The following is a 27,717-nucleotide window of genomic DNA, read 5'->3' as shown; positions in this document are numbered from 1 at the left end:
TGTAGCGTTACAAATGAATGGTAAAGTGTTTAGTTTCATCACTACGGCTGAGTGAGAAAGTAGATTCCACTGTCCTGTTTCCACAACCAGCATTCACCTTATATTCACCTATGAATCCATAAAAGCTATATGAACCATACTCATCTGTCACCCCTTTAATCTCCCCCAGTCTCCCATTCTTTCAATACATTATCAACCACATCACCAGCTGGTAAATTCTTGAAATTTTCATCTGTTAAACACATTTCGTAACAACCTTTAGGATGTAGAGCTGTCCAAAGCATTATCCCATTCACCGATGGATGTGAAAACCCTTCTCTCAATACCTGTTCCAGGTAAACACCCTGCAACTCTTTACCAACTCTGCTGCTTATATCTACCTCTGTTAGCCATATGGGGAGCCTTAGTGTAGCTAACTTGTCCAGCACGGCTCGCATTAGAGGACGGTTCGGTTCCGTAAAATGACTCTCCAAGCCGATTCCATCCATGTACATGCCACGACGTTTGAGATCTCTTATCCTTTCAATGAATGTGTCGACCGTCGATTTAACGTCGCTGCAGGTTTCCACTACATTGAATTCATTCATGAATAGGGTTGCTAAAGGGTCTGCTTGATGTGCGGTCTCGTAGAAATGCAAGGTTTCATCAGGTCCGAGTCGTTGCTTTTAAAAATCCCAGTGGAGCATCTCGTTGCTGACATCCCAGTGTATGAATTCCTCCTTGTATTTGCTCATTAGGCTTTGTATCCTGGAGTTAACCGCTGATTGTAGCTCAGGGCCAGTAAGGTTCCGAACCATGCTGGCGTGCATTTGGGGTCTTCCCAGAATATGTTGTGGCCCCTGGTTATTATTTGGTGAGCTCTAACGAACTCCCACATATGGTAGGCTGTGGTGTAGTTGGCTTTTCCTTGATCTGATTCTGTTGCATACCATTTCAGTTTATTTTCGAACACTGCTGCATTAAATCGTTCAACAAACCATTTCTGCATCGTCGAAGATCATTAATTATCGATGTTATCTGAATAAAGTATCATTGTCCGACATATATGAAGACAAAAATACGAACACATATTGTAAGCTGTCTGCTGTGGATAACTGATAAGGCAAATTTCCAAGAATGTGGTGTGTGCAATTGCAGAACCAAATGGAAAATCCTTTGAGACTTGCTCTATAGTTAATGCTGCTCCTAGCAACCTATTTCCTTGTTGGTCTGACACATGTATCGTTACTGCACACTTCCTTTGCTGGAAAAATCCAATGGAAAGAGGAAAATAAGGATAGTAAGAATCGAAAATGAAGTACGAGAAAAGTTTCTGAAACTGTAACTACAGTGTTAATAATGTATTGCTGGTTGATCCTGCATTCCTCGTCGGTAAATGGTTGCAACGATGAGCTAGCTACCGTTATATCAATGTCTTTACCATCTGAATTCTGCATATTCAAGACATAAGGGGGGCAAAGGGTCTTAGAAGCAAAAGAAATGAAATAATTCATGAGCAAATGTTCAACTTTTGAAAGCCTATACATATATTGTTTTGAGTACAGATTCACCTGGAATAGTAGTAAAGACAATTTCGAAGGCGATTTGAGAACAAATCCGCCTTTGAGAAACGACCAACATCCATCCTTAGCCAAAACAGTCCCTATGCAATCGTATGTTCTGTTTTCTGTCTTCAAGCTTGCCCTGATCAGAGTTGAATTTGAACCTTGTATTTTGATCCAAGCTGCTATGCACCAAAACATAATAAGCTGAGAGTTCACAGGATATGCACCAAAACATGTCGGGTATGTTCCAAAAATCCGAACCTTAAACATTGGCACCTGATGGGGCACGGATGTTACAGTTTTACATGCCTGTTCACCTACGTTGTCGGCTATTATTTTCTAGTGTTCGTGTTTAATTTTCACATTCAATACATATTTGTAACCAATATTCATCTGATAACATAAACATACTTGAAATTGAAGTGTAGAACTTAACTGGAGAAACAGTAAACGTTGCCTATCGTGAGATTCTGCAAGACAAAAGCAGGAGTGTAAAAACCGGTAGCAGTTTCTCCGATAATGCTCGGTCGCATAATTGGAGGCTCATCTTTGAGAATCCCTTCTTGGTATAGGGGTTCCTCTGGATGTGCTTTACATTGCAAACCAACAAACAACCAATAGATAATAGTCTCTTTGAACAAACAATTTCACCATATCCACAGTTTACCTCACTGTAAGCAGTGAAATCATATAAAGGGCCATCTGCAGCAACATTAAGAAAAAAGAACCCACTTTAGAAAATTCCATTAGAATGATTTGAACAGTGAAACCAATTGTAGAAAGCGAGAGATAACCATATGAAGCAGCCAAGGAACAAGAACTAAGAAGAAAGAAGAGAGCCCAGAAGCCACTAAAAACAGGAGAATCTTTATATTTGGAATAGCATTGCCATGGAACAAATGCCAGAGCTTATATTATATAAAAACTAGTTCTCTTAAATGCAAACCTAAAGAACAATGAAAATTTCAAAAGAGGTAGTAGAGAAAGAGGGAGGGGAGTGTAGTTAATTAAAAGCTTGTGTGGTGGGGATCACAAGGAAACAGTGACAGGCCTATGAACACACCCATGCCTTGCTAAAAACAAGGAAAATAGGGTTTCATTTTATGTGAACTTATATTAATAGATTGCTTTAACTTGTATTTGCTGCTAAATCACCATTTGTGGTTATACAGGCTTGGACTCAACGTAATATAATGTGAGAAAGTGGTTGCCCCTTGCCTAATCTTTAGTCTCTTCTGCATTAATGAAGATTTGGATTGTTGTTAAGACTTACGAACTAAACGACGAGACTGTTTTTTTTAATCTAAGATTTGGTTGGTTGCAATGCAAACTCTGGTTTTTGTCTGCAAACTGAAACTCTGTGGACGGTGTCCTGTCGTTTCATTAGTGTTACCATAACTTGGGTTGCTTTGAGATTCCAAATTCAGTTTTTTTTTTTTTTGTCTAAGATTTGGAGATGGGTTAGGTTTTTGGTTGATAATGGAGGATTGCAGAGCATAGTTTTCTACAAGGATTGAAGAAGGTAATTAATGGAAAATGACTTGGAAATAGGTGTGGACAGTGATGCCTGCTTTGGATTAAAGACTAGTCCTCCATCGTCGGTCAGAGCATTGTGATTTTGGGGTGCTTCTTCTTTCTTGGGATACAATTTTGCACGCGTAAATGATGTTGGGACCAGGCGTTTTCACATGCTTAAGGTCAAATGAAATTGAATGCTTCTCCCTCGGTTCCTCCATGGAAATGGAGAACCCTGAAATCTGTTGATTGTTGCAGACGTTCTCATTTATGTTTAAACTTTTATTGCAATTCTTGAGTCGTTGTTGAATGTCGATAAAGCATCAGCTTGTAGCCCAATGGCTTTAATCTATCTATTAATACAAGCATTTATTACAATAAATCAGTCAATTTTTGCATTATCTATTAAATTGACTCAAACTAATACAATTGACACCAACAAATGAAAATAGTCTTTCAATAGATCAGTGAAAGGATTATGAAGAATTTGAACAACTCATCATGACACTATTAATACATATAAGAAAATTATATAAGAAAACATATAGTGTTCTTGAATCACTGAATGATGAACCAGCTACTCGTGTACCTAGGAATAGGATATCACTGAGCAAAAATGCTCATCAATCCTACCGTCCCAGCCTTACATTTGCTGCAAATTGTCCGTCATTTGCCGGCCGGCGATGATTTCTTCGATTTACGACTGTTGAATATCTTGGTATAAATGTTCTTGGTTCTAATTGCCAGCAAAACATCCAAGCCAAATCCGACAACAGAGGCAATAGCCATTACGACGAACACAAGACCATAACAATGAGCTCCCACACAGGTATTCCCACCCCCTGGTGTCGGAATTGCCTGTGCATCATATAGGTACCCTGCAAGCAGGCCAGAGAAGAGGAAAGAACCTATGGGAAGGTTGAGGATTAAAATGTTGTATAGAAGACCGTAGTATTTGAGACCAAAGAGTTCCGAGGCAACAGGGACGGTCACAGCAAGACGGACGCCGTAACAGAGGCCGACAACAATCGAACCAATGTAAAGGCAACCAGGCACCGCCAATGCCATGAGAAGGAACCCAACTGCCATCAGGACCTGAGATGCTGCATTCCAAAGTGGCCTTGGTGTTCCAGCTTTCCTGTAGGTAGTTCAAACTCCATTAAAGAATTATATATTTGGACAAAATATTCAAGTGCAAAAGGTTGACCAAACTCTAAATGCAATGTTCGATGTTTTCCATGTCAACCAAATCAAAGAATTTGAAAAATAATAAAGTGTATCAAGTTGGGGAATATGCTAATAATATCAAAACAGAAAAACGTAACGATCAAGAAAAATTGAGTGTTTACGTCAAGAAAAATAAGGCTTACTTGAGAAAGTACTCGGAAACTGAGCCTGAAATGATCCGCCCGAAAAAGCCCCAAATACTGGTTAATGAAATGAACATTGAAACGTCGGCGTGGCCGAGAGCCAAACCGATCTGGGCCATGTTGTTTATCACCGCCATTCCTGTTCCGACACCACAAAGGAACGATACGAACAAAACCCAAAAGTCCCATGTCTGCATCGCCTCCGTTATCGTGTGTTCTTCTCCGATCACCGGCCTAGTCTTTTCCACTACCGCTGTGTCAGCAGCAGAAGCTGCCACTTCAGTTTGTTTGCTGAGAACTTCCTTTTTCTCCTCCGCCGTTGACGGTGTTTCTTCTTTCAGCAACGGTTCATGTCGCTCCATGTCGGCTTCGAACCCGACCAAGCTCCAACTCTTTATAAACGAATACAGCGGAACCGCCAGCGGACTAGCTAATAAGATTAAAAGAATAACCGCGAATACGAGCCGAATTACTTGATTGGATGAACCGATCAGATCGTAAACTAAAAGATAAACAGCGACGACGACGGCAACCGCGTTGAATATTGCGAAATAGCGGGTTTCTTCCTTCTCAGCAGCCACGGAGGTCGTTTGCGGGATTTCACGGAGGAAGAAGATCGCGCTGAGGCAAACGGCGAAGGGAATGACGGCGAGCATGATGAGGAATTTAGCAGGGTCATCGGAGAAGAGGGCGGAACAGAGGTCGGTGAAGATTGCGGTGCTGAGACCAACATACCCTTTTAAGATCCCGGAGACCGGACCGCGGTTCCGTCGAAAATTACGGATGCAAGTTACTAAAACGGCGGTGTTCATCCATGTCGTGCTATTGCCTCCCATGCACATGAATATACACATCTGTAAACAGTAAATTCAAACTTTTATTGCGAATTCTTGAGGTTTTTACCACTGTTTGCAGAAAAACAAAAAGCTTATACCTGCCAGTAAGAAAGGGGTTGAATTTTCTGACTAACGACGAGCCATTGAGCACCATAACCAATCAAGCCTTCAACGGCACCAATAAAGAGAATAACCGGAGTGGGCAAACGATCAGAGGCAAGGCCAGCAAGCAGACCAAAAGCCTTACCAACATCTTTAGCCACAGACAGATTGTTAAGCTGAAGCTGGGTAAGATTCATAAGCGTCTTGATAGCATCGGAGTAGTTGGAAAAAGTATAGTTATTTCCCGAAATGGTCTGCACCCACACTGCAGAAACGAAGCCTAGCCATTTCCAGGCACTAAACGTGTAAGTTTCTTGAATCCCCATGAAACCTCGAAGCAATGGACAGCCGAAGAGGAAGATACTTTGAATGGTCGGTGTGAGATGGTGGATTTAGAGCGGTTTGTGTATTGGGCTGCTTCGGTCAATTTAAACTGCCGAAATTTGTCGCTATTGGCTTTTGGTCGATGTAGGGTCCAGATCATCGACGCGTACGGTTCGTATTGTGGTACTACTTGCAGGTGAAATTGACGGTCTGTGGATGCTGATGTTGAATTGTTGATATTTTATTTTTACTTTTGGTTGATATTACAAGTTGCTTTTATGTGTTTAGAAGATATCAATTTTTTAGAAGCTCCGACAAATTAAATGATCTATCTTAAAACCTTAACTAGTGAAGAAATAACAATTTAAGAAAACCATCTTTAGAGATATAACAAATTCGTTTCAAGTTTAACTCGTTCTAGAAAAAAAAAAATTAAGGTCAAATCATCTAAGGTTTAGTTCATGCCTACTTATATTAATATTTTATAATTAAATTAAATATTAAACAAAATTGATATCTGGGTGTAGGGTAGGTTGATGTTCACATGGTGGTGAGTGGGGACATCTTTTATTTGTTTTATTATTCGTCGGTCTATATTTCAATAATAAATGCTTGCAAGTGGTACGAAAATTTTCTTTTGTCGTGTTCACATTAGGTTATTTCCAATCCTCATTACTCTAGTGTATATATATCTCTACTCTAGAGATAAAACAGTAATTCATCTTTAGAGTTATCTCTATATTACCACTAACTTTACTTTATTTATAATATTTAATTATTATAATATTAATTTTATAAATATAAAAAATCAAAAAAATTACAAAAAATTCAAAAAATTACAAACAAAAAATAGTATGATTATTTATCTAATTTCAATATATTTTTATCTATCTTATAATTTAATATACTTTAATTTAAAAAATGTAGCGTGAGCTACAGTACCGCGCTAGATGTGGCGTGATACTGTAGCAATTCTCCATTGCAGCGATGTATCTGTGGCGCAGGGTTAAAGAGTTGCATTCTCTCAACTTTGGAGAAATTCTCCAATGTAGAGAAGCATTGGAGATGCCCTTAGGCCATCTACAACCCTCATCTATATTCTAGAGCGTCTCTATCTCTACTCTAAAGATGAAACAGTAATTCATCTCTAGCGTTATCTCTACATTACCACAAACTCTACTTTTTCATAATATTTAATTAGTATAATATTAATTTTTCAAATATAAAATAAAACATATATATTTCTAAAAAATATCAAGATAAAAACATTAATAAAACATTCATAAATAACTTTGTGTAAATAAAAATAAATAAGAAAATTACAAATAATAATAATAATGCTCGATTAGTGCATTTTTTATACCAAAAATAGTATGTTTATTCATTTAATTTCAATATATTTTTATCTATCTTACAATTTAATCTACTTGAGTATATTATATTATGTTTAATATAATAAAACAAAAAAATAACTAAAAATAAAAATTGTAGTGTTGCTACAGTAGCACGCACAATTGATCTCCAAAGTGGAGATGCATTTAACGCAGCACTGGAGCTTCTACAGTGCATCTCTATCTTCACAGTGCAGCGCTAGAGTTGCTCTTAGAAAAAAAAATTATGCACTAAATTAATCCTATTATCGATGTAATTTTTTAAAAATATTCATAATAATATTGTTATATTATATTTAACAAAATTTTAGTCGTTTTAAATAAATATATATATATAATTTAAAATCATTTTTGGGTAATTTACTAAGGAAAAGGAAGAATATGCTTAGTTTTCTGGGGGTGCTAGAATATGCTTCGATTTGATACCAATTAAGCAACAAAATAAAGAAAGATTTCTTTTAATTATCTACAATAATTAATTAATGTGGGTTAAAAGACGAATAACAATTTAATTTTTTTTTAAATGATAAGTCGTTCTTTAATTATATATTCATCCATCGGTTATCTAAATGATATAAGACGGTGATATTAAAAATGTGGGGTATCCTATAAGCAATCGTCCTTATATATTTGCAGAGCTTGTCAAATGCTACGAATTCTCACCACATGCTTTTATGCATTTCTTTATTTTTATATTTTTCCTGAATTGATGTGATATGCATTGATGACTGACGCTGGATTTATACGTCGATCTCATTCTTTGAATATAATGCAGTGACAAATTGATAGGATTGTAAACGAATCTATAGAATATGAACGATAGTATATTTATATTTATTTTTTTTTAAAAATAAATGAATGCAAATAATTAAATAAATATAGTTTTTTTTTTGTGTTCATTTGAACGAGTTATTTATTTATTTATGTTCATTCATTTAAATAAAAAATAAAAAATTATTTATATTTATTCATTTAATAAATAAATAAATATAAATGAATTTTTCACCAAACAGTACATTAAACGTTCGATTCATTTATAGATTTACAGACTAACATATGCATTTTATATTTTTTATGATTTTAACTGGTTTTTTTTTATTTTTCCCCAATGATTGTAACTTATTTTTATGAATTTTATGATTTCATTCTCATTTTAACTTAAATTATTTGAATTCAAATTCAAACTTTATCTTTTATGATTTTAAGATTGATTTTTTTAAAGATTATTAATACAGGAATAAATATATTTGTAATTGTAATTTTAAATAGTATATATAAATAATTATATTATAATTAAATAATAATATTTTCATTAATAACATGTTTACAAATTTTAGGTAAAAAAGTGTCATATTAATTAAATCTGTAATTAAATGATTTAAGTGTAGACCCTTGCTTCACCACCTTGACTTTTTTTTTTAACTTTGAACCTAAAATTTAAAGCATTAGAGAACATGAAAATTTGATTCCCGGACATTTTTTATGATTTTTATTAGTTTGAAGTGATTATAAAATAATATATATTTAAAAAATAATAATTATTTAATAATAAATGTATAAATATATTTACAAATGTTATATACAAATCCAAATTTTTTAAAAAATAACTATAATCTTTTTAATTATTACAATCATTTTATTTGTGTTATTACTGTGCACGTTAATAATGCGGTTCATTTTGGGGCCCTCGTATTACGGTGAGTACGGACCACATGTACTCAAATCTAAATGACAAACTTGTCACTGTCCTAAAGAAAGCAAATTTCAACTTGGATTCATAAATCCTTTGATCGGCTTCTCTACGATTTAGATGTTGGATTCCTTTCAAGTTCGGTTCTGATCGTTTTTCTATAATTTATAAAATAATTATTTATGCAAAATATTTTAAATTTTATTTTACAGACAGAAGAAATTAAATTATTTTTAAAATAACAATATACTTACACAGCATGAATTTGATTTTATAATTAATCTTAAAAATAAGGCACATAATTTGCTTTGTTTAGTTTTATTATTACAAATGTTAATTGAGTTGAGCGGTTCGCAAGTCAAGTTTAATTTGGTAAAAGTTTAATTAATATTAAACTCCAATTGATTTAACTCAAATTTGAGTTGAGATCTTAGTGAGTTAAATCGAGTAATATTTAATTTGACTCGATAAATTCACAAACAACTCATTATTTTTTTTATAATTTTTTAATATGTTGATTACCTTATTTTTAAGATTAATTATGTATTGTTAAATTTTTTTTTCAACAATGGTTATAATATGTTAGTTTGACTTATTTGTAGATTGTTACTTTGATTTTAATATATTAGTTTCTTGTAGTTGTAAATTATTCATTAAAAGTTTATATTTTAGAATAATTAGTTCACACACGATTTTTAATATTTCTTAACTAAAATTGTCAATTTATGTTTATATTAGATTTTATATATTACTAATTGTTTTTACATATATATTTCAATATGTTAGTTTACTGTAGTTTTAAATTTGTTAATTTAACTCGCTCGAAGAAGAAGAAGAAGAAAGAAGAATAAACGGAGTATATTCGAAAAGAAAATCTGATTCAGTAATTTCCAAACTTTTTTTTTGAGTAACAGTAATTTCCAAACCTTGATATCTGGGTAATGGGCATAGGGTAGGTTGATGTTCACATGGTGGTGAGTGGGCACATCTTTTATTTGTTTTATTATTCGTCGGTGTTTGGCCTGCATTGTTAAAGGTTTCAATATCTTCAACTTGAAAAAAAACCACGACTGCTTCCTTTATTCATCAAGAATATTTGTAACTTTATTCGCATACAAATCAGAGCTTTATTCACATATAATACAAATCGCATTCTTTCTTATTATTTTAACCCTCATCATTTAAAAGTAATAATAATAAATCATCCTATATTCTTTTAGTTAGTATACTAAAGATATAATTGACTTCGTTAATGTTTATAGTTTAAATATACTTAAAGTATATATTGAAAAGACTGCAAAATATGCAAGAATAAAACAATTATAATATATGCTTATTCTATCATTCATAAATCATAATAAATTTAATTTTTATTATTATTTCTGTTCCATTACTTGTGAAATATATATTAATTTATATTTAATTGGGTGCGAAGTAAGAGGCTCTCTACCAAATATTTGTGGGTTTTCGGTCTATATTTCAATAATAAATGCTTGCAAGTTGTTCGAAAATTTTCTTTTGTTCTGTTCACATTAGAGAAAAAAAATCTTAGGGACTAAATTAATCCTATTATCGACGTAACTTTTTTAAATATTCATAATAATATTTTTATATTATAATTAACAAAATTTTAGTCGTTATATATATATAATTTAAAATCATTTTTTGGGTATTTGACTAAGGAAAAGGAAGAATATGCTTCGATTTGATACCAATTAAGCAACAAAATAAAGAAAGATTTCTTTTAATTATCTACAATAATTAATTAATGTGGGTTAAAAGATGAATAACAATTTACTTTTTTTTAAAATGATAAGTAGTCTTTTAATTATATATTCATCCATCGGTTATCTAAATGATATAAGATGGCGATATTAAAAATGTGGGGTATCCTATAAGCAATCGTCCTTATATATTTGCAGAGCTTGTCAAATGCTACGAATTCTCAGCACATGCTTTTATGCATTTCTTTATTTTTATATTTTTCCTGAATTGATGTGATATGCATTGATGACTGACGCTGGATTTATACGTCAATCTCATTCTTTGAATATAATGCAGTTGATAGGATTGTAAACGAATCTATTGAATATGAACGGAAGTATATTTTTATTTATTTATTTTTAATTGAATAAATAAATAAATATAATTTTTTTTGTTTGTGCTCGTTTGAACATATGAGTTTTTTGTTTGTGTTTAATCATTTAATTAAATAACAAAAAATTGTATTTATATTTGTTCGATTAATAAATAAATGAACATAACCGAATTTATTGCCAAACAATACACTAAACGTTCGGTTTATTTACATATTTACAAACTAACAGATGCATTTTATATTTTTTTTATGATTTTAAATGGGTTTTTTATTTTTTCCCCAATGATTGTAACTTATTTTTATGAATTTTATGATTTCAATCTCATTTTAACTTAAATTATTTGAATTCAAATTTTATCTTTTATGATTTTAAGATTGATTTTTTAAAGATTATTAATACATGAATAAATATAATTTTAATTTTAATTTTAAATAATATATATAAATAATTATATTAGAATTAAATAATATTAATAACATGTTTATAAATTTTAGATAAAAAAAAGTGGCATATCAAGCAAATCTGTAATTAAATGATTTAAGTGTAGACCCTTGCTTCACCACCTTGAAAATTATTTTTTTTTTTAAAATTGAACCTAAAATTTAAAGTCTTAAGAGAACATGAAAATTTGATTCTCTCGGTCACTCCTTATAATTTTTATTACTTTAAAGTGATTATAAAATAACATATTTGCTGATCATATTTTCATATGTAATAGGATAAAGGGAAGGCGGATAGTAGGTTGTCCTTAACACCAGGTTGAGAACAACTTCTGTAGGAGACCTCCAACAGTTAGAATTATGAATTGTCCACCGTAGGATTAATCTCACGACTTCAAATTTAAGAGCTCTACCAATTGAGCCGGACGAGCAATTCAAAATTTTTAAAAATAACTATCACCCTTTCAATTACTAAAACCATTTTATTTGTGTAATTAATGTGCACGTTAATGATGCGGTGCATTTTGGGCCCTCGTATTACGGTGAGTACGGACCACATGTACTCAAATCTAAATGACAAACTTGTCACTGTCCTAAAGAAAGCAAATTTCAATTTGGATTCATAAATCCTTTGATCGGCTTCTCTACGATTTAGATGTTGGATTCCTTTCAAGTTCGGTTCTGCTCGTTTTTCTATAATTTATAAAATAATTATTTATGAAAAATATTTTAAATTTATTTGACAGACAGAAGAAATTAAATTATTTTTAAAATAACAATATACTTACACAGCATGAATTTGGTTTTATAATTAATCTTAAAAATAAGGCACATAATTTGCTTTGTTTATTACAAATGTTAATTGAGTTGAGCGGTTCACAAGTTATTCAATTTAATTTGGTAAAAGTTTAATTAATATTCAACTCGAATTGATTTAACTCAAATTTGCATTGAGATCTTAATGAGTTAAATCAAATAATGTTCAACCCGACTTAATAAGTTCACAAGTAACTTATTATTTTTTTATAATTTTTTAAAATATTGATTGCCTTATTTTTAAGATTAATTGTGTATTGTTAATTTTTTTCAAGAATGGTTATAATATGCTAGTTTAGCGTATTTGTATATTGTTACTTTGATTTTAATATGTTAGTTTTTTGTAATTGTAAATTATTCATTTAGAGTTTATATTTTAGAATAATTATTTCACAATTTTTTTTAATATTTTAACTAAATTTGTTAATTTATGTTTATATTAAATTTTATATATTACTAATTGATTTTACGTATATATTTCAATATGTTAGTTTAATATAGTTTTAAATTTATTAATTTAACTCGCTCTATAAACATTCTTATTCTTCGCCAATAATTAATTAGTAAATTTTATATATAACACAACAGAAAAGAAGATCTGACCAGGCTGGCAAATTTTGGAAGCACGTGCAGTGCGGGTAATGTATATTGTGGGCGGAAGCAAGTTGCATCCAAAGCCGTTTTCTAATAAAAACATTTACCCTCTAATGTTTTTCTTTTAGGTATGTCCTTTCCACAATTATTTAATAAGTCAATATCACTGTCTCAAATTACTGATAAAAATATTTCTATTTATTAATACGTCATATGAAATAAAGATATATTATATTAATTACGTTTCTAAAAACATAAATTTCTAAAATAATAAAACAATTAATAAGTAGGGATAATTAAGAAAATATAAATTAATAAATTGTTTTTTCTAAATATAATAATGATGTCAAAGTTAATTTACACATTCAAATAAATTATTTTAATTGATTTTCCGTTTAATATTTTTTACGGAAATCGTTTAAAAATTTTGTAGTTTACTGTTAAAGGGTTGTTTTATCAGTATATTTAGGATATTTTTTTTTAAATTCAAGTATTACTATTTAATTTGATATGATATTCAATTAAACATAATGACTAATTTAATAATTTAGACGTAAACAAATACTAAAACTCTTTTATTCAAAGAGATAATTTCCAGACAAACGAAACATTTGGTGGGCAAAACACGATTTATAATTAAATTTAAATAAAAATTCGACTCGACTAAAAAAAATACAAGTTAACTTAAAATTATAAAATAGAACTTACCAATTTAAATAATTCAAAATTTTAACTCAACTCAATTCAATCCATAACTATTTATTCAAAAATTTTCCCTCTTTATCCCAAAATTCCACACGCTATCTAGAAAAAATCTCCTTTGCATTAAAGTATTTTTCTTCTAAATTCTTATAGAAGATCCTTTTTCGATGTTCTTTATTCATTATTCAATATGAGAAGTTGTTTGATATCCAAGCATACGTTTTTTAGAATGTAAAATATTATACATCGAAGATGATATTTTAACAATAATACGATTCGGTCTAAAAGATGTACAAAACTTTGTCATTCATAAAATACTTTTAAAACCAATTCTTCTGTAAATTACGAGAGACAGCTCTATAAGTTATGAAAGATGTTTATGGTTTTCTCCGTTAGTTATGAGAGAGAATTATAATTTATAAGACAGTTAAGCGTTAAGATAAATTATTAAAGACAATATAGTCTGAAGATTAATTGAAATCAAAACATTAAAAGTTGCGGTATTGAAATTAACAGCTTTTCGTCCCAAGTCAAGAAAGATAATTGTTGATCGTAATGTCATAGATCCCCTCACTTGAAGACCTATCTTTGAACCACAGAGATGTTTGTGGATCCCCACCACTAAATTGACGCCAAGAATATTCGTGAATGCCTCGGAATGAGACTCCTCCACCTATACAGCATGAGACCTACTAGAATGATTTTCAGAACCGGACCGGTTAACGAATCGACTATGTTACGGTTCACTAGTTCAACCGGTCGAATCGATTTGATCGGTCGAAATAATCGGACAACGCCATAATTATTTAAAAAATTAAAAAAATACCAAAAATATTTAATAAAAAATAATTTTTTATATCACAAGTTATATTCAAAGCAAGTCCTAACATATATAAGTTAAAAACCATAAAATCAAGTGAAACAAAATGATTCAAATTAACTACAATATAATATTTAAGATAAAACATATTAAATAATAAATATAATTATATAACTATAATTAAAAAATAAATTTGGGACTAAAAAAATCATAACAAAATGATATTGTTTGGTTTAATTTTTTTTAAAAAAAAATCTCACATGTCTAAAAAACATAGAAGAATATCTTAAAAGTCTAAAGAGTAAAAATATGATAACAAAACAATCCCACATGGCTAATAAACATAGAAGAGCATCCCAACTAACTTCTATAAATAATAGAGATAATTTGACATTCAAAATCATAGAGACTTTTGGTAAGCATTGAGTGAACTATTCTATTACTTCAATCAAACTTGAATTTTAGGCTTCAATCGAGCTTCTAATTTTTTTTGAGTTCAAGCTTCAATATTATATTTCGAGTTGAACTTGATTATTTTTAGCTCGTGAGTTTGAGTCGAGTTGAGCTTACTTTTAAAGTTTTCAAGTTCGAGTCGAGCTTAGCAATACTCGAGTTCGACTTGGCTCGTTTAACAAACGACGTCGTTTGGTTTAATTTTTTAAAAAATACAAAAAAATAAAATTGGCGATTTTTTCCGGTTTTTAGTTGGTCCGATTCGAACGGTTTAACAGTTTCGACCGGTTCACTAATAACGATTCAACCGGTGTAGATTGAACCGAATTAGACAACAATTTCGATTGAACCGATTAAACCAATCAGTCCGATTTTCAAAACACTGCCTACGAGGTAACACACCTCTGTAAGTTATGAGAGATTTCTCTATGTGAGTTGTCAACTAGTGAGATTAATTTACGATTAAGCTCGAATCATAAATAGGAAATACCAAAACTCCTCATGGTCTATTACCTCTATTTATACGCATAGAGATGTGATATCATCATTGCTGGATCGATGTCAAAGTTATTGTAGGGATATGTCCCTACACACTTAATTGAATTATCTTTAAATGAGATGCCTTTCTACAATGTGATGAAAAATATGATTCTCTGTCCAATATAAAAAACTATTACCTGAAACAAAACAAAATAAAAGACATTAAAATTTGAAAAAGTAAATCTCTAAACACATCATCTCGTAAGGGGATAAGTGTTATAATATTCCACTAATTATTGAATAATTCAAAATCACATGAATAATAAATAATGGCCTATCATCAATGGTTGATATAAGGAATAAACCCAATATATATAAAATTCTAAGACAATATTAGTATATATATTTATTTATTTGTTGCTTGGTTTAACTATTTATTTATATGGGTTTTTTTTATCATTTTTAAATGGTTAATTCGTGTATTTTGACGATTTTAGAGAAAACATGTATTGATCACTTGTATGATTAATTTATTCTTATTCTTTTAGATTCATCTTATATTTTGAAAATGTAAAAAATATTCTTGTTGATTTTAACGACTTCAAAAGAGTTGAAAATAAATATATATTTTAAAAAAGAAAACTCTTACACTAAGAGGAGTCTGGCCACTTTGGGCTAAGAATAGACATAAGTTCAGCCCGTTTATTGAGTATCACATCAATCGGACAGTGGGAGCTCCTGTCCTACCTATATCATATGTAACATTTGTCTTCACCCAATTTTAATCTTTAATATATATTAATGGTATCATATCATATACGTTAATTATTAATTTTGATGTGATTTGGTATTAATTTGACTCATTTTCCTATTAGTCTTTTGGTTTTACTTTGGTTACTAAATATCATTAATGTTAATTCATGAGAGGTTGACAATATTTTTTCACATGTAAAGTGATATTGTCTTACATTTATTGGATATTAAGTTCTGTATTATTATTTGATTTTAAGTTTAATAATTTAAAAAATAAATTTACATATAATATAAATTAATATATATTTTACTATTAAATTTTATAGCATTCATAACATGATGAATAAGAATATCTGTAGAAAAAATAATTGATTTAACAAATGAGTATAGATTGGGTAGTACATGATTTATCTATGAATTCATAGTATTGTATTTGGATCTTAAATTAAATAATAACTTTAAATTATTTTATTTTAAAGAAAGAAAGAAATTTCTATAATAATATTATTATTTAATGGGTTAGTATAAATGATTTATTTTGTTAATAATAAAAATTAAATGATATGATATGATCTATTTTTTAATGTAAATAGAGGCTGCTAATTTTATTAGAAAGATAAAATATTCAAAATTATAATAAAGATTTTAGAACTATGAACGTAATATATATATATATATATATTATGACATATTTCTATGACTATTGATATAAGAAATCGGATACTTGCGATCATACAAGGACTATATAAGAAAACTATTAAAAATTTATCAAAAAACTCGTATAAAAGATTGATACAAATAAATTTAATTGCACCAAAAAACAAATAATAACATGAGAATAAATTATTGAAAGCCAACCGACAATAACAAATAAAAAACTCTCCTAACCCAATTCGTATATTCAATCCAAGGTTTTAAAGCATATAAGATTAACATGATAACAAATAAGTGTCATCTTAATCAATCAAGTTAACGTCAAATCTAACCTTACAAAAATAAAATGAAAAGAACAATCAAATAATCGCTAAAACAGATTAAAAAACGTACTAAAAAACAAAAAAACGAACCTTAAAAGCATATAAAAAAAGTTATAATGACACATTTACTGAAAAGAAAAAAAAATATAATAATGTGAAGTAAAAAGTAAAGAAAACCATTAATCAATAATCAATATCAAAATTAGTCTTGTTGTTAGTCAAACGAAGAAAAAAAAGAGAGACAACGTCACGAAATCGAAAGAAAACCTTTTAGGATTTAAGCATATTATCAAACGATATGAATTAGAATTATTTAATAACTTAAAATTATAATTCAAATAAAATTTAATTTAAATAATTTGGAATATAAATTATTTAAATTATATTTAATTAAAAAACACCCCTTATTCGGGGGGGGGGGACACTGGTTGAATATTTGTTATTGAATTATCTCAATTCTCTGCGATTTATTTTGGGAGAAATGAACGGTTCCAGGTGGCACATCAATCTTCCCGGTCCTACCACGACAAACCAACTCATCTTCTTCAGCTCTCCAACTCCCAGTTTGGTTCCACAGAACAAACAGTCAAACAAAAATCCTAATAGAAAAAAAAAATAGAGAGGAAGCCCAAAAATTCTTCCTATCAAATTAGAATCCTTTCTCAAGACTCGTTTTGTTTGTCCGCCGCTGCAAATGGGCAGCACGGAAGAAGAAACCACAATCACAGCCAAACCCATCCCTCTATACGACGCCGCTTTACCAACCGAACCTCTCCTCTTCAAACCCACCACCAGCTCCACCTACCCATCTCCTCCAATCGAAGAACCACCTCAACCCGACCCTTCCGAATCCGACCCAACACAGTTCATCCAGATCTCTTTCAATTACGGACCCAGACCTTTCAAAGACCTCCCTTTTCTCTTCCTCTTCCTTCTCTCGATACTCTGCACTTTTGCTTTCGGTATTTTCTCAATCTTCCATCGAAACGACAACTACTCCAACGTTTCGACCTTCACCTACAATTCCAATTCCACTTCTTGCGTTCAGGGCACTTCTTTTTCATCAAAATCAGTATGGGTTTTTGAAAGTTCTGTTTTTTCGTTGTCAAGTTCGAGTCTTTGGACATATGTAGCATGGACCCTTGTCATAACTTTAGTTCTAAGTGTACCCATTTGTTTCCTTTTGCTTTTGTTACTCAAACACTACACCAAGCAGATAGTTTATGTTTTGCTTCCTTTCTTTGTAATCGTGCCGATTTTCTTTGATGTTTATTGGTTCGTTGCTTGTACCTTGAGCTCTTCTTGTAGCGACACTTTCCCTTTGGTCTATAGAATTTTGGTGCTTGTTTTTGTTTTACTTGGAGTTGGGGTTATTGTTTGGATCGTCGTGGCTAATTGGCATCGAATCGAGTTGACCGTGAGGATTATCGGGGTTGCTTCCGATTCGCTTTCGAGGAACTTAGGATTGTTCTTGGTGATACCGTTGTTGACCGCTGGATTGTTAGTTTATTATGCCCCAATTGTTGTGTTCTTGGTGTTTTCAACGTTTAATGGGAAAATTGTAGCTAAAGAATCGAATGGGGAGTATACTTGTGTTTGGAAACAAGATAGCTGGGTGCCGGCTTATTTTACATTGGCGATATTGACAATGTTGTGGTCCTTGACAACAATGGTGGAAGCTCAGGTTTATGTTATCAGTGGCACAATTGCTCAATGGTACTTCTCGAAGGATGAAGAGAAACCTCACCGTAGTATAAGACGATCTTTGAGGTAACATCCTACTGTTTTTCAGTTTTTCATGATCTATGATTTTTAATGTATTAATATAGACGGTTTGAAATATATATTGTGTTTTTGATAGGATGCAGCATGCTTACATCATGAGTACCAGATTGTGTTGATTAGTTATCAAAGATAATAGTGATCCTATGGGATTGTAGGTTGGTAACATTGATTTTAGTATGTTTTTGGCTGCATGATGGATTCAAGTATAGTGTTTGTTCTCGAGTATGGAAGATCGCTGTAGTGGCCATTCGCTTTGGTTTGGATTTATGGATTCAATTTGACATTGTTTTGTATTTGCTTGAATGGACTGAAGAATGCATTAATGATCTGGTGCCTAACAACTCTTCTAGAGTATGTTCCTCTCAGGTGGTGTTTCTCTGGTGCCATGAAAAGGGGGCTACTTCTCTAGTTTCTTTGCTCAAGTTGCCATGTTGAATACAGCATGTTAATTTCTTTTCTAGAAACATTGAATTCTTTTGGGTCCTTTTCGATTGAGATTAGGCAGTCTTTTAGCTTCGTGTCCACTAGGCAGAACACTATTCTTAGTGTCGGTAAGGTGGTTTCTGAAGGATATCTTAATGAAATATCTACAACACCGAGAATCAAGCTGGACATACTTTCAAGGCATCACTCATGTCTGCTTATTTTTAAACAGTTAGATTTAACCTTTCTAACCCTTTGGTTCTAAACACTTGCAGAAATGCATTTGGTCCTTCTTCTGGCACTGTCTGTCTATCTGGACTACTTATCTGTGTCGTTCGAGTGGTGCGTGCTGCTGTTGATAGCGCGAGAGAAGAAGATGTTCCCGGGATAGTGAATCTTGTCCTCCGGTGTTGTGTTAATGCCCTAATGTCTGCGATAGAGTTTCTTAACAAGTTCACCATCAACTTCGCCTCAATAACCGGTGAGGCATACTGCACATCTGCGAGGATGACGTATGAGCTTCTAAGACGTAACCTGCTCTCTGCTGTTTTTGTGGAGACTATATCAACTCGTTTGTTGCAGGACTTATTTTTGTCTTCTCGGCAGTTTACGCAATTGTGGTGAGTCTTCGATAAACTTCCTTGTTATCCTTCATCCTCTCATTTCCACGAATTACGTGATAACCGAATACATATAATGCAGGTATGTGCTATCTTAAAGGGTGTTAGTGATCTAGGGGATAATGCATACATCGTTGCCGGTCTCGCCTGGGTGCTTCTAATCGTAGTTCTGAGTTTCTTTGTCCATGTGTTGGACAACGTGATCGACACCGTGTATATCTGCTATGCAATCGATAGAGATAGAGGGGAAGTGTACAAGCAAGAGGTTCATGATGTTTGTGTTCATTTACCAATCAGTAGGAACAGTAGATCATCCTTCCCTTCTAGAACACTTGGTGTATAGACATGTCCCTGTAAGCTTGTAACTTCAAAATAATGTGTCGTTGGTTTGTCATTTGGTTTTGGATGTATGTATGAGGTTAACTGCCTTATTGGGAAATTGTGCATACCATCATCACATTCAGATTGTGCGGTGTACACTTGTTTTAGGCTTGTTGAATAAAGGAGCTTACTGTTTTTAAGCGATGTGGGAAACACATTTTTATCCTTTACATGTATTGTTTTGGTTAAAATAGGCTTCAAGTTCCTGTGTTTTTCTTCACTTGGAATTTCGTCCCTCTTGTTTTCAGATTTAAAAGTTCAAAATTCAATTGTTAATACCTTACCGGTGAAGATAATTTTTTTTCCCTGGTAATAGTGTCATTTTCTTCAAGTCCCTTCAAGTATGAAAAGAAGGCATTGAAGATGATAGAGAAGAGGCTTAAGAAGAAGAGTGTAGCTCTTGATATTGTCAATTTTGGTGAGGACGAAGATGGAAAACCTTAAAAGTTGGAGGCTCATCTTGCATCTGTTAATAATAATGACAGTAGCCACGTAATTCATGTTCCTCCGGGTCAAAATGCCACTCTCTGATGTGCTTATCAGGTTTTACCGACCTCTTCCGGATTTTTTGTTTACCTTGAGTATTTAATTTCCTTAAGAAGAATAAGTAAGAAGCCACAGTTCATGCCCCTTAGGCTATATTGCTTAATAGTGCTTCTATCAATGATACAGCTTTTGATTCCCATGCTAGCACGCCTATGTTCACTGGGGATGGAGGAGGAGGAAGTGGCTTTGCTGCAGCAGCAGGTGCAGGCGGTGGTGTTTCTGACTTTGATTCCGGTGTTGATCCAAATCTAGATCCAGAGCTGGCTCTTTCCCTAAGGGTTTCCATGGAGGAGGAGAGAGCAACGCAAGAAGGTGCTGCCAAGAGGCCCGCTGAAGAAGCCAGTCGACAAGAAAAGGGAGTGGAAGCGCGAGCACCGTCTAGTTCACAGAATGCAACTACGACTGTAACCACGATTGAAAAAGTTGATGATCCAATGGTTGGTCCAATGTTGGAGTTAATACATATTACCATGTATCCCAGCATTGGATAGTAGAATTAAGTTTCAAATGGGCTTTGAGGTAACTGATACTATGGCAGGATGAGGATCTTGCATTGTCAATGAATGTCCCAGGATCTGAGCTGAGTCATCTGTGGGTGATCCTGAGATGTCTGAGGCAATCAGGAAGTAGCCATGTGTAGGTTCTGTTATTACGTTCGTTGTCTCAACATATCAGGGTATACACTCATCAAGCCAGTTTTGCTCATCCAAGGGGGGTTATAGTTTTAACTTCCTTGTATTGTCTCTCTTTATTTGATTCAAAGGGAAAAAACAGGACAGTCCTAATGATAATTAACAATTCTGGTCATAATTTACTTAACATCTGATTATGGATGAGGCCTCTCGGTAACTGCTTACACATCTGGGCCAGCATTTCCTGTGAAGAGTGGCTCTAATCAAAGCACTCAAACTGAAACATTTCCTTCACTAATTTTAGCCAGATGCTTAAGCTCTACAACATCAAATCAGAGTAATTCCATTAAGAAGAAGCTGATCACAAAGGGTCAAAAATATCCTCCACCAAGAACCACCCACCATACATACACGTTTAATCTCTATTCCATTCACATTAATGTAAAGAAAAGTTGGTAAATATATATATATTTGATGGGAACAAGTTTCGGGCTTTGGCGGTTGATATTTCATTTTTTTTTTGTTTAGATGGAGAGTTGTATTCGTTAAGAGAATGTTTATTGGTCGGTGTTTGAAGGAGGAAGAGAGTGGATTATCATGAAGAAGGAAAAAGAGGGTCGGTCGGTTACAGACGGTTCAAATTCCTATATATTTTCAATATTTTCTTTGCATTTTCTTTTTAAAATATGTTTTGCCCCCCTAAAATTTTATTTAAAATTTTATAAGTTTGCCCCTCCTAACATAAAATCTTGCGTCTGTCCCTGCGACCTTTTCTAGTCTCGATTGAGGGTTATCATGACTATTTGTAGGACGACAAGTTAAGTAGATGTCGTAGTCAAACTTTAGATTTTGTTTTAGCGCATCAAATAGATCTATAAAGAGGATTTGTCTTGTATATACGCTATAGTTGACCATAATTAGGTGTTTAAAGGATATAGGCTAACTCTAGTAGATGAAAAGGTTTATATAAGTTGTCGACATTGGAGACCCACCCACATGAGAGTCGTGTCTGTCCATCCTCGGCAAAAGAATCCTTGTGGGTGTTGTTAGTTAGCATTTGTACTACATCGAAGGATCGGATGAGATGAGATCAAGATCAAACCAACCTTTTATTAATAGAAAAAGTCCAATGGCAAATGGACATTCATTCACCATTTTATGAAGAAAAAAATATGAATGTGGAGTTGTGGCCACATTCATTAGACAAGTTTGTGGAACAACTCGAAGCCTAGGGATGTGAAATCTTGGAATGGTTGGGTGTTGAAAGAAATGTGGTAACAAGGTGCATGGCTAAATACATTCATTCATTCATTTCTCACTCCTCTTCTTGCCTTTTACGCAAACAATCCTTTTGAGGAACACAGATACAGAGAGATGGGTGGATCTGTATTGTGGCTGTGGGCGTGGGATCCCAGTTGGGACCATCCTACTTTTCCTACCTGCATTTTGTTTCCATTTCATACTTTAGAATCCTCCGAATTTAAACAATTCAAGTTAGGTTATTTGTATATTCTGAAATCTAATTTTTTTTCTATTAGTTATTTATTTTATTAATTATGTCAATAATGAGATTTTAATTAACTATATAAAAATGTAAAACTTTCAGAAACTACGACCGTATCACAACACTCAAACTCCCCATAAATAGATCCTACTACTAATGCTTTACTGTTGCTGTTTACTTTATACATTTATGCATGTTGGCTGTTGTGTATACAAGTTGGCTGCATTTGCTGCCCGCTGTATTGTTCTACGTACCTCTTGCACAGTGCATTGTTATATGTGTGGTTAAAATATGCTGTCTATCCTTGTATTTTCGTATACTCTTATAGTTAGCTTTGATATTTAAAATCTAAAAGAAAACATTAAATCATTTTTTATTTAGACTTTGTAAAAGAAAATACTAACATGGTTTATAATTGCACTAACATTTTTAGATAAATATTGTTATTAAATATTTTTAATCTAATTTTGTTATTAAAATCTAGTTTTAAGTCATTCAGAAATGGCTATTTAGCTTCTTTTTCTTGGCCACAAGGCATTGGCAAATAAATCTACAAACAGCTTTGTGTTGAGCTTTGGAAGAAGCTCAAATGAAAAACAAAACAGAGGTTAAGCTGAAAAGTATTTACACTGCAAATAGTTTTCTAATTTGTAATCTGTCCATGGAATCATAGATACTTATTTAATTACCACTGAAAATTTATTTGTATAAATTTAAAAATAATGTATTGATTATATTTCTATAAATATTATCCTAATAAATGTCATGAAACAAATGTGAATATTTCTTAATTCGATTTTTTTATAAATCTGGGGTACGTACAAGATAATATCTGTTCAAAAATAACTCTAAATCATTTGACATTAAACACTCATACCCCTATCATTACTAGCGCTCGAACCCAGGACCTCAATGAATAACAACAATTTCTTTACCACAGAAGTCACTAGAGTTCTTGGTTAATTTTTTATAATAATTTCAACATGATATAACTGAATAAATTTACAACTATCAAATACTTAAATTAATTGATGTGTTAGTTAATATTATACTATATTATATTATATAAAATAAAGCAAGAAATAATTCATAATCCATGTTGATAAGACCACTGAATTTCTTTTCCGTTTTGTAGGCCTTTTCTCTTTGGCTTAACCAATTCAAGAAGCTTATTTTTATTTGATTACATAAATGATCAAAGGGTAAACTATAAGTTTATATCTCAACTATCAATTTTCTTTCATTTTGGTCACCTAATTATTTTTTTAAAATTATACCTAACGTTACGTTTTAGTTTTATTTTAATCATTTATAATTATAAAATCAATAAAACTATTAATACGTTATTTTTTCAATAATAACGTGAGATGTTATAAAAATATTACTGGTATTATATATAGTAAATTTAAAAACTCCCTTATCAAAACACTCATTGGGAAACTCGTTCTAATCAAGGAAATAGCAAAACAAGAAAGGGCGAAACCCAATCTAGAAGTTTAGTTGTAACTATTAATGAACATCAGGGGTAATTTCGTACATCTGTCTTTATATAAAGCCATTGCCATTCGGTTCTCATCACCTCCAGTTTCAAGTTTCTGCAACAACAAAAAAGAAAATTGAGCTCACTTATCAAACAGATATCAACAACAATGGCGATGGCTTTCAAGATGGTAAATCCCTTTTGTTTTCTCTGTTTTCTTATCACTTCATCTCCTATTATATGTAATCCAGTGTACTGTATGATACAATAGGCTACGACTGGGATGTGGGTCACCGATGAGTGCAAGAACTCGTTCATGGAGATGAAATGGAAGAAAGTCCACAGATATATAGTGTTCAAGATCGACGAGAAATCGAGGCTCGTCACCGTCGATAAAGTCGGCGGTCCCGGCGAAAGCTACGACGATCTTGCTGCTTCATTGCCTACCGATGACTGCCGATATGCCGTGTTTGATTTCGATTTCGTCACCGTTGATAACTGCCGGAAAAGCAAGATCTTCTTCATTGCATGGTCCGTCGCCTTTTCTAATTCCTTTTCTAATTATTTCGTCACTAATATTTAATTGCTTATATTATTAACGTCACTTATTATTTTTAATAGTAAATAATCTAGTGAATACAAGATAATATTCTATCATAATCTTTTTTTAGATATTAACAAAATGTACATCTATAAGAGTAGTTACTTGAAATAAATTTTAAGGAGAAAAGCATTACCTTTTATTATTGAGACGACTCAATGTCGACGATTTTGTAACATAACTAGTAAACAAATAGACCATATTTTATATCATAATACATGGTATATGGTATAGTATTATTTTCTCTAGTGGGGTAATAATTAGAAAATAATTGAGATTTTTATTAGTGAATTTTTAAAATATGTATTAATAATGCTACATAATTTACAGTAGCATGGAATCTAAGCATCTCTTTTCTTTAGGAATATATTATTATTTATAAAATAGATGAGACGAATTTTAAGTTTATGAAATTTCATTTTTACGAGAGTTAAATAATTTCGAGTTCAAAAGTGATATTGTCAAGAAATAGAGCTAATTAATCCCAATCCACTTGATTAATGCTGGAATATAGGTCCCCTGCGGCATCAAGAATTAGAGCAAAAATGCTGTATGCAACGTCCAAAGATGGGCTGAGGAGAGTGCTAGATGGCATCAGCTATGAAGTTCAAGCAACTGACCCAACCGAGATGGGGATTGATGTGATTAAAGACAAAGCCAATTAGGGTATTAATTGCAAACATAAATCATGTTTTTTGCCATCTTACTTTTATTTTAATAACTACAACCACATGTGCCTCCCCCCCCCCCCGTTTTCCTTATTGTTGTTACCCTTTTTTTCTCTCTCGTTAGATTTCTAGCAATAATGTAAGCTTTTCTTCTAATTTATAATAATCTTCTTCTTTTGCTAGTTTTGTGTTACATATTTATAACTATCGTACTAGAGACGAAGTTAATATACTAGTTTAAAGGGACAAAGTGTAATTAGAAATGAAGAATTTATTGAGTGATTTTTGTGATAAAAGAAAATGTTAATCTTCTTAGTAATCAGAGTTCAAATTGTCTATAGAGTGTGTATATCGTCAATGATTAAGATAAAATCGAGTGTCAAGATAAGATGTGTGTTTTGTTATGCAATCTCCTGTTAATTTACCATTTTTGTCTAATCAAACTTGTTAAAGATATAAGCGTTAGGTAACCCTTGATTTTAGGGTTCTACTAATTCATCATAGATTAAAGTTTGTGGATTCAATGATAAGAGCATCTTTTCTTGCTTTGGTCTGCATTAACCGTTCTCATCTTTCACTAAAGAGACATGCCTTGTAATTTAACCTAATGCTTCAACGAGAGTTATCATTTTAGGATAATATTTCTTTTGATATTCATATGTTCCATTTCAAAGTTTATGCAACAATAATTATGCATAATCATTCGATTAGACTCGATCCAATCCAAGACAATAATATAATTAGAATTTCAAGACACTTCAGTATTATCAAGAAAGTAAATACCAAGAATTAACAACTAATATTTTCAGCGTCGTTTGCTCCTTTTTATCTTTGGTTGGTAGACGATGACACCAGTTTTAGTGCTGGTTGTCGGCCGTAAATATTCTTTATTTTTCTTTATTTTCTTATCTTGCGTATTTACTTCTTTATTTCTAATATAATTAGGCGCTTCTATTGTAAAAAAAAAAATTGTCTATACTTTATTCTTTCATATCTTTTATTCTATTTCATTGAGCACTTGTGAATTCTCACTCTCTTTTTTCCCCTTATTATTGAGTGTGAGCTTAAGTCTACAAATTTATTCTTTTGTGACTATTATTTTTAGTTTACCTTTTTCTGATTTGTTTTATGAAGATTTGAATAGAAACTGAGAAGCAAGTAATAGAATAAGAAATTGAGACTGAATCACCAAAAAAATATTGTATGATTTGGTTTTATTTCTTCTTTACTTTCATAAAAAAATTAAAAATCAGTTCATTCTCTTGACATACCAAATGGGTGACAAGTCATCTGTATGAAGTTGGCACAAAATGGGATTATATTTTATGTATCTTTTTCCCCCTTAAATTTTCAGTAAATTAAATTTATTATATTATTAATGAGTAAAATTAAAAATTATTCAAATATTTATAGGTAAATATTTTAAAAATATATTATAGAACATAGTGTAAGGAATGATTTTATAAAATAATAGTAGTTGAGTGATCAAAACAAAAATATGGGAATAGTGGTTTGTCCAAAATTTAATAGATAATATAAATAATGTACTCCAATTCTCCGAAGATGAGTAAAGAAAACAATATAATTTTTTAAGGTTTATTTAGACAAGTACAAGGAGGTGATTATGTGCCTTTATCCAAAGTAATAAATATCGTTTAGTGACAGAACAACATTATCCTTAGCATACACACGTGTTGATCGTAAAATTCGGATTCTTTTCGTTTATTAATTTATTTTGATAATGGTGTATATCTTAAAACTATTTTAGGTCATCACTTAGCTCTCGTAGCTCAGTTGGTTAGAGCACCCGTTTAGTAAGCGGGAGGTCTTGAGTTCGACTCTCAACGAGAGCAAACTTTTGTGTATTTTTTTTTTCTTTTTGGTTGAAATTCTGATGACCTTTGAAGTCGGAACACACGAGTCAAAATGCGGAGTGAGCAGATATGAGCGAGAACCAATTCGCCAAGAACAAGCCCGCTTTACAGTTAACCCGGGCAGACAGCGTGGGACCCATTTCGATGAAATCATCACATGTCCGGCACGCGACAAACTTGATTCAGGGGAGTGGTAATCTCGGGCACCGATTGATAGAAATGATGACACTTCGCTACTCCCTCGCTTTTCCATTGCCTAACCTAATATGGGAAGCTCTCAAATTAACTTCTCCCTAG

At 32.0% G+C, this 27,717-nt stretch overlaps 4 protein-coding genes, 1 non-coding gene and 1 pseudogene across 5 annotated transcripts; 4 read left to right on the top strand and 2 right to left on the bottom strand.

Moving 5' to 3' along the window:
- Window positions 1-2,182, bottom strand: LOC120179361 (annotated as a pseudogene).
- A 1,452-nt stretch (window positions 2,183-3,634) lies between these two features.
- On the bottom strand, window positions 3,635-5,738 carry LOC120179345 (protein NUCLEAR FUSION DEFECTIVE 4-like). The gene is made up of 3 exons (XM_039184970.1): window positions 5,364-5,738; window positions 4,430-5,283; window positions 3,635-4,197 (listed from the first exon to the last, which is right to left on the bottom strand). Exons 1-3 carry the CDS (start codon window positions 5,691-5,693, stop codon window positions 3,726-3,728), a joined length of 1,656 nt encoding a protein of 551 aa, XP_039040901.1. The 5' UTR covers window positions 5,694-5,738; the 3' UTR covers window positions 3,635-3,725.
- Window positions 5,739-9,605: 3,867 nt separating this feature from the next.
- Window positions 9,606-25,641, top strand: LOC120179319 (actin-depolymerizing factor 5-like). Its single transcript, XM_039184949.1, has 5 exons — window positions 9,606-9,616; window positions 17,132-17,144; window positions 24,403-24,467; window positions 24,549-24,808; window positions 25,393-25,641. The coding sequence occupies exons 3-5, from the start codon at window positions 24,447-24,449 to the stop codon at window positions 25,541-25,543; spliced, it is 432 nt and encodes a 143-aa protein (XP_039040880.1). The 5' UTR covers window positions 9,606-9,616; window positions 17,132-17,144; window positions 24,403-24,446; the 3' UTR covers window positions 25,544-25,641.
- On the top strand, window positions 17,487-20,261 carry LOC120179318 (CTL-like protein DDB_G0288717). Its single transcript, XM_039184948.1, is given in 4 exon segments — window positions 17,487-18,676; window positions 19,390-19,691; window positions 19,694-19,734; window positions 19,817-20,261. Coding segments are annotated over 4 exon segments (1,680 nt in total). The 5' UTR covers window positions 17,487-17,600; the 3' UTR covers window positions 20,078-20,261.
- LOC120179320 (26S proteasome non-ATPase regulatory subunit 4 homolog) lies at window positions 20,438-21,215 on the top strand. Its single transcript, XM_039184950.1, has 2 exons — window positions 20,438-20,658; window positions 20,807-21,215. The coding sequence occupies exons 1-2, from the start codon at window positions 20,615-20,617 to the stop codon at window positions 21,150-21,152; spliced, it is 390 nt and encodes a 129-aa protein (XP_039040881.1). The 5' UTR covers window positions 20,438-20,614; the 3' UTR covers window positions 21,153-21,215.
- A 1,684-nt stretch (window positions 25,642-27,325) lies between the features above and the next one.
- Window positions 27,326-27,399, top strand: TRNAT-AGU. Its single transcript has one exon. It is a non-coding gene; the product is annotated as a tRNA-Thr (tRNA).
- The last annotated feature ends 318 nt before the right edge of the window (window positions 27,400-27,717 follow it).

The sequence above is a fragment of the Hibiscus syriacus genome, unplaced genomic scaffold (assembly GCF_006381635.1).
Source record: "Hibiscus syriacus cultivar Baekdansim isolate YM2019G1 unplaced genomic scaffold, ASM638163v2 tig00112411_pilon, whole genome shotgun sequence".
Taxonomy (NCBI): Eukaryota; Viridiplantae; Streptophyta; class Magnoliopsida; order Malvales; family Malvaceae; genus Hibiscus; species Hibiscus syriacus.
Note: the sequence above shows the minus strand (reverse complement) of the source record. Positions and strands in the feature narration are given on the sequence as shown.

Excerpts from the sequence above, each read along its gene's own strand:
- LOC120179345 (XM_039184970.1), bottom strand. The coding sequence starts at position 5,693 with ATGGGGATTCAAGAAACTTACACGTTTAGTGCCTGGAAATGGCTAGGC. Across the intron at positions 5,284-5,363 it reads AACCCCTTTCTTACTGGCAG|ATGTGTATATTCATGTGCAT; the intron begins GTATAAGCTTTT and ends TACTGTTTACAG. Across the intron at positions 4,198-4,429 it reads GTTTCCGAGTACTTTCTCAA|GAAAGCTGGAACACCAAGGC; the intron begins GTAAGCCTTATT and ends AACTACCTACAG.
- LOC120179320 (XM_039184950.1), top strand. The coding sequence starts at position 20,615 with ATGTTCCTCCGGGTCAAAATGCCACTCTCTGATGTGCTTATCAG. Across the intron at positions 20,659-20,806 it reads CTCTCTGATGTGCTTATCAG|CACGCCTATGTTCACTGGGG; the intron begins GTTTTACCGACC and ends TTCCCATGCTAG.
- LOC120179319 (XM_039184949.1), top strand. The coding sequence starts at position 24,447 with ATGGCGATGGCTTTCAAGATG. Across the intron at positions 24,468-24,548 it reads TGGCGATGGCTTTCAAGATG|GCTACGACTGGGATGTGGGT; the intron begins GTAAATCCCTTT and ends ATGATACAATAG. Across the intron at positions 24,809-25,392 it reads AAGATCTTCTTCATTGCATG|GTCCCCTGCGGCATCAAGAA; the intron begins GTCCGTCGCCTT and ends GCTGGAATATAG.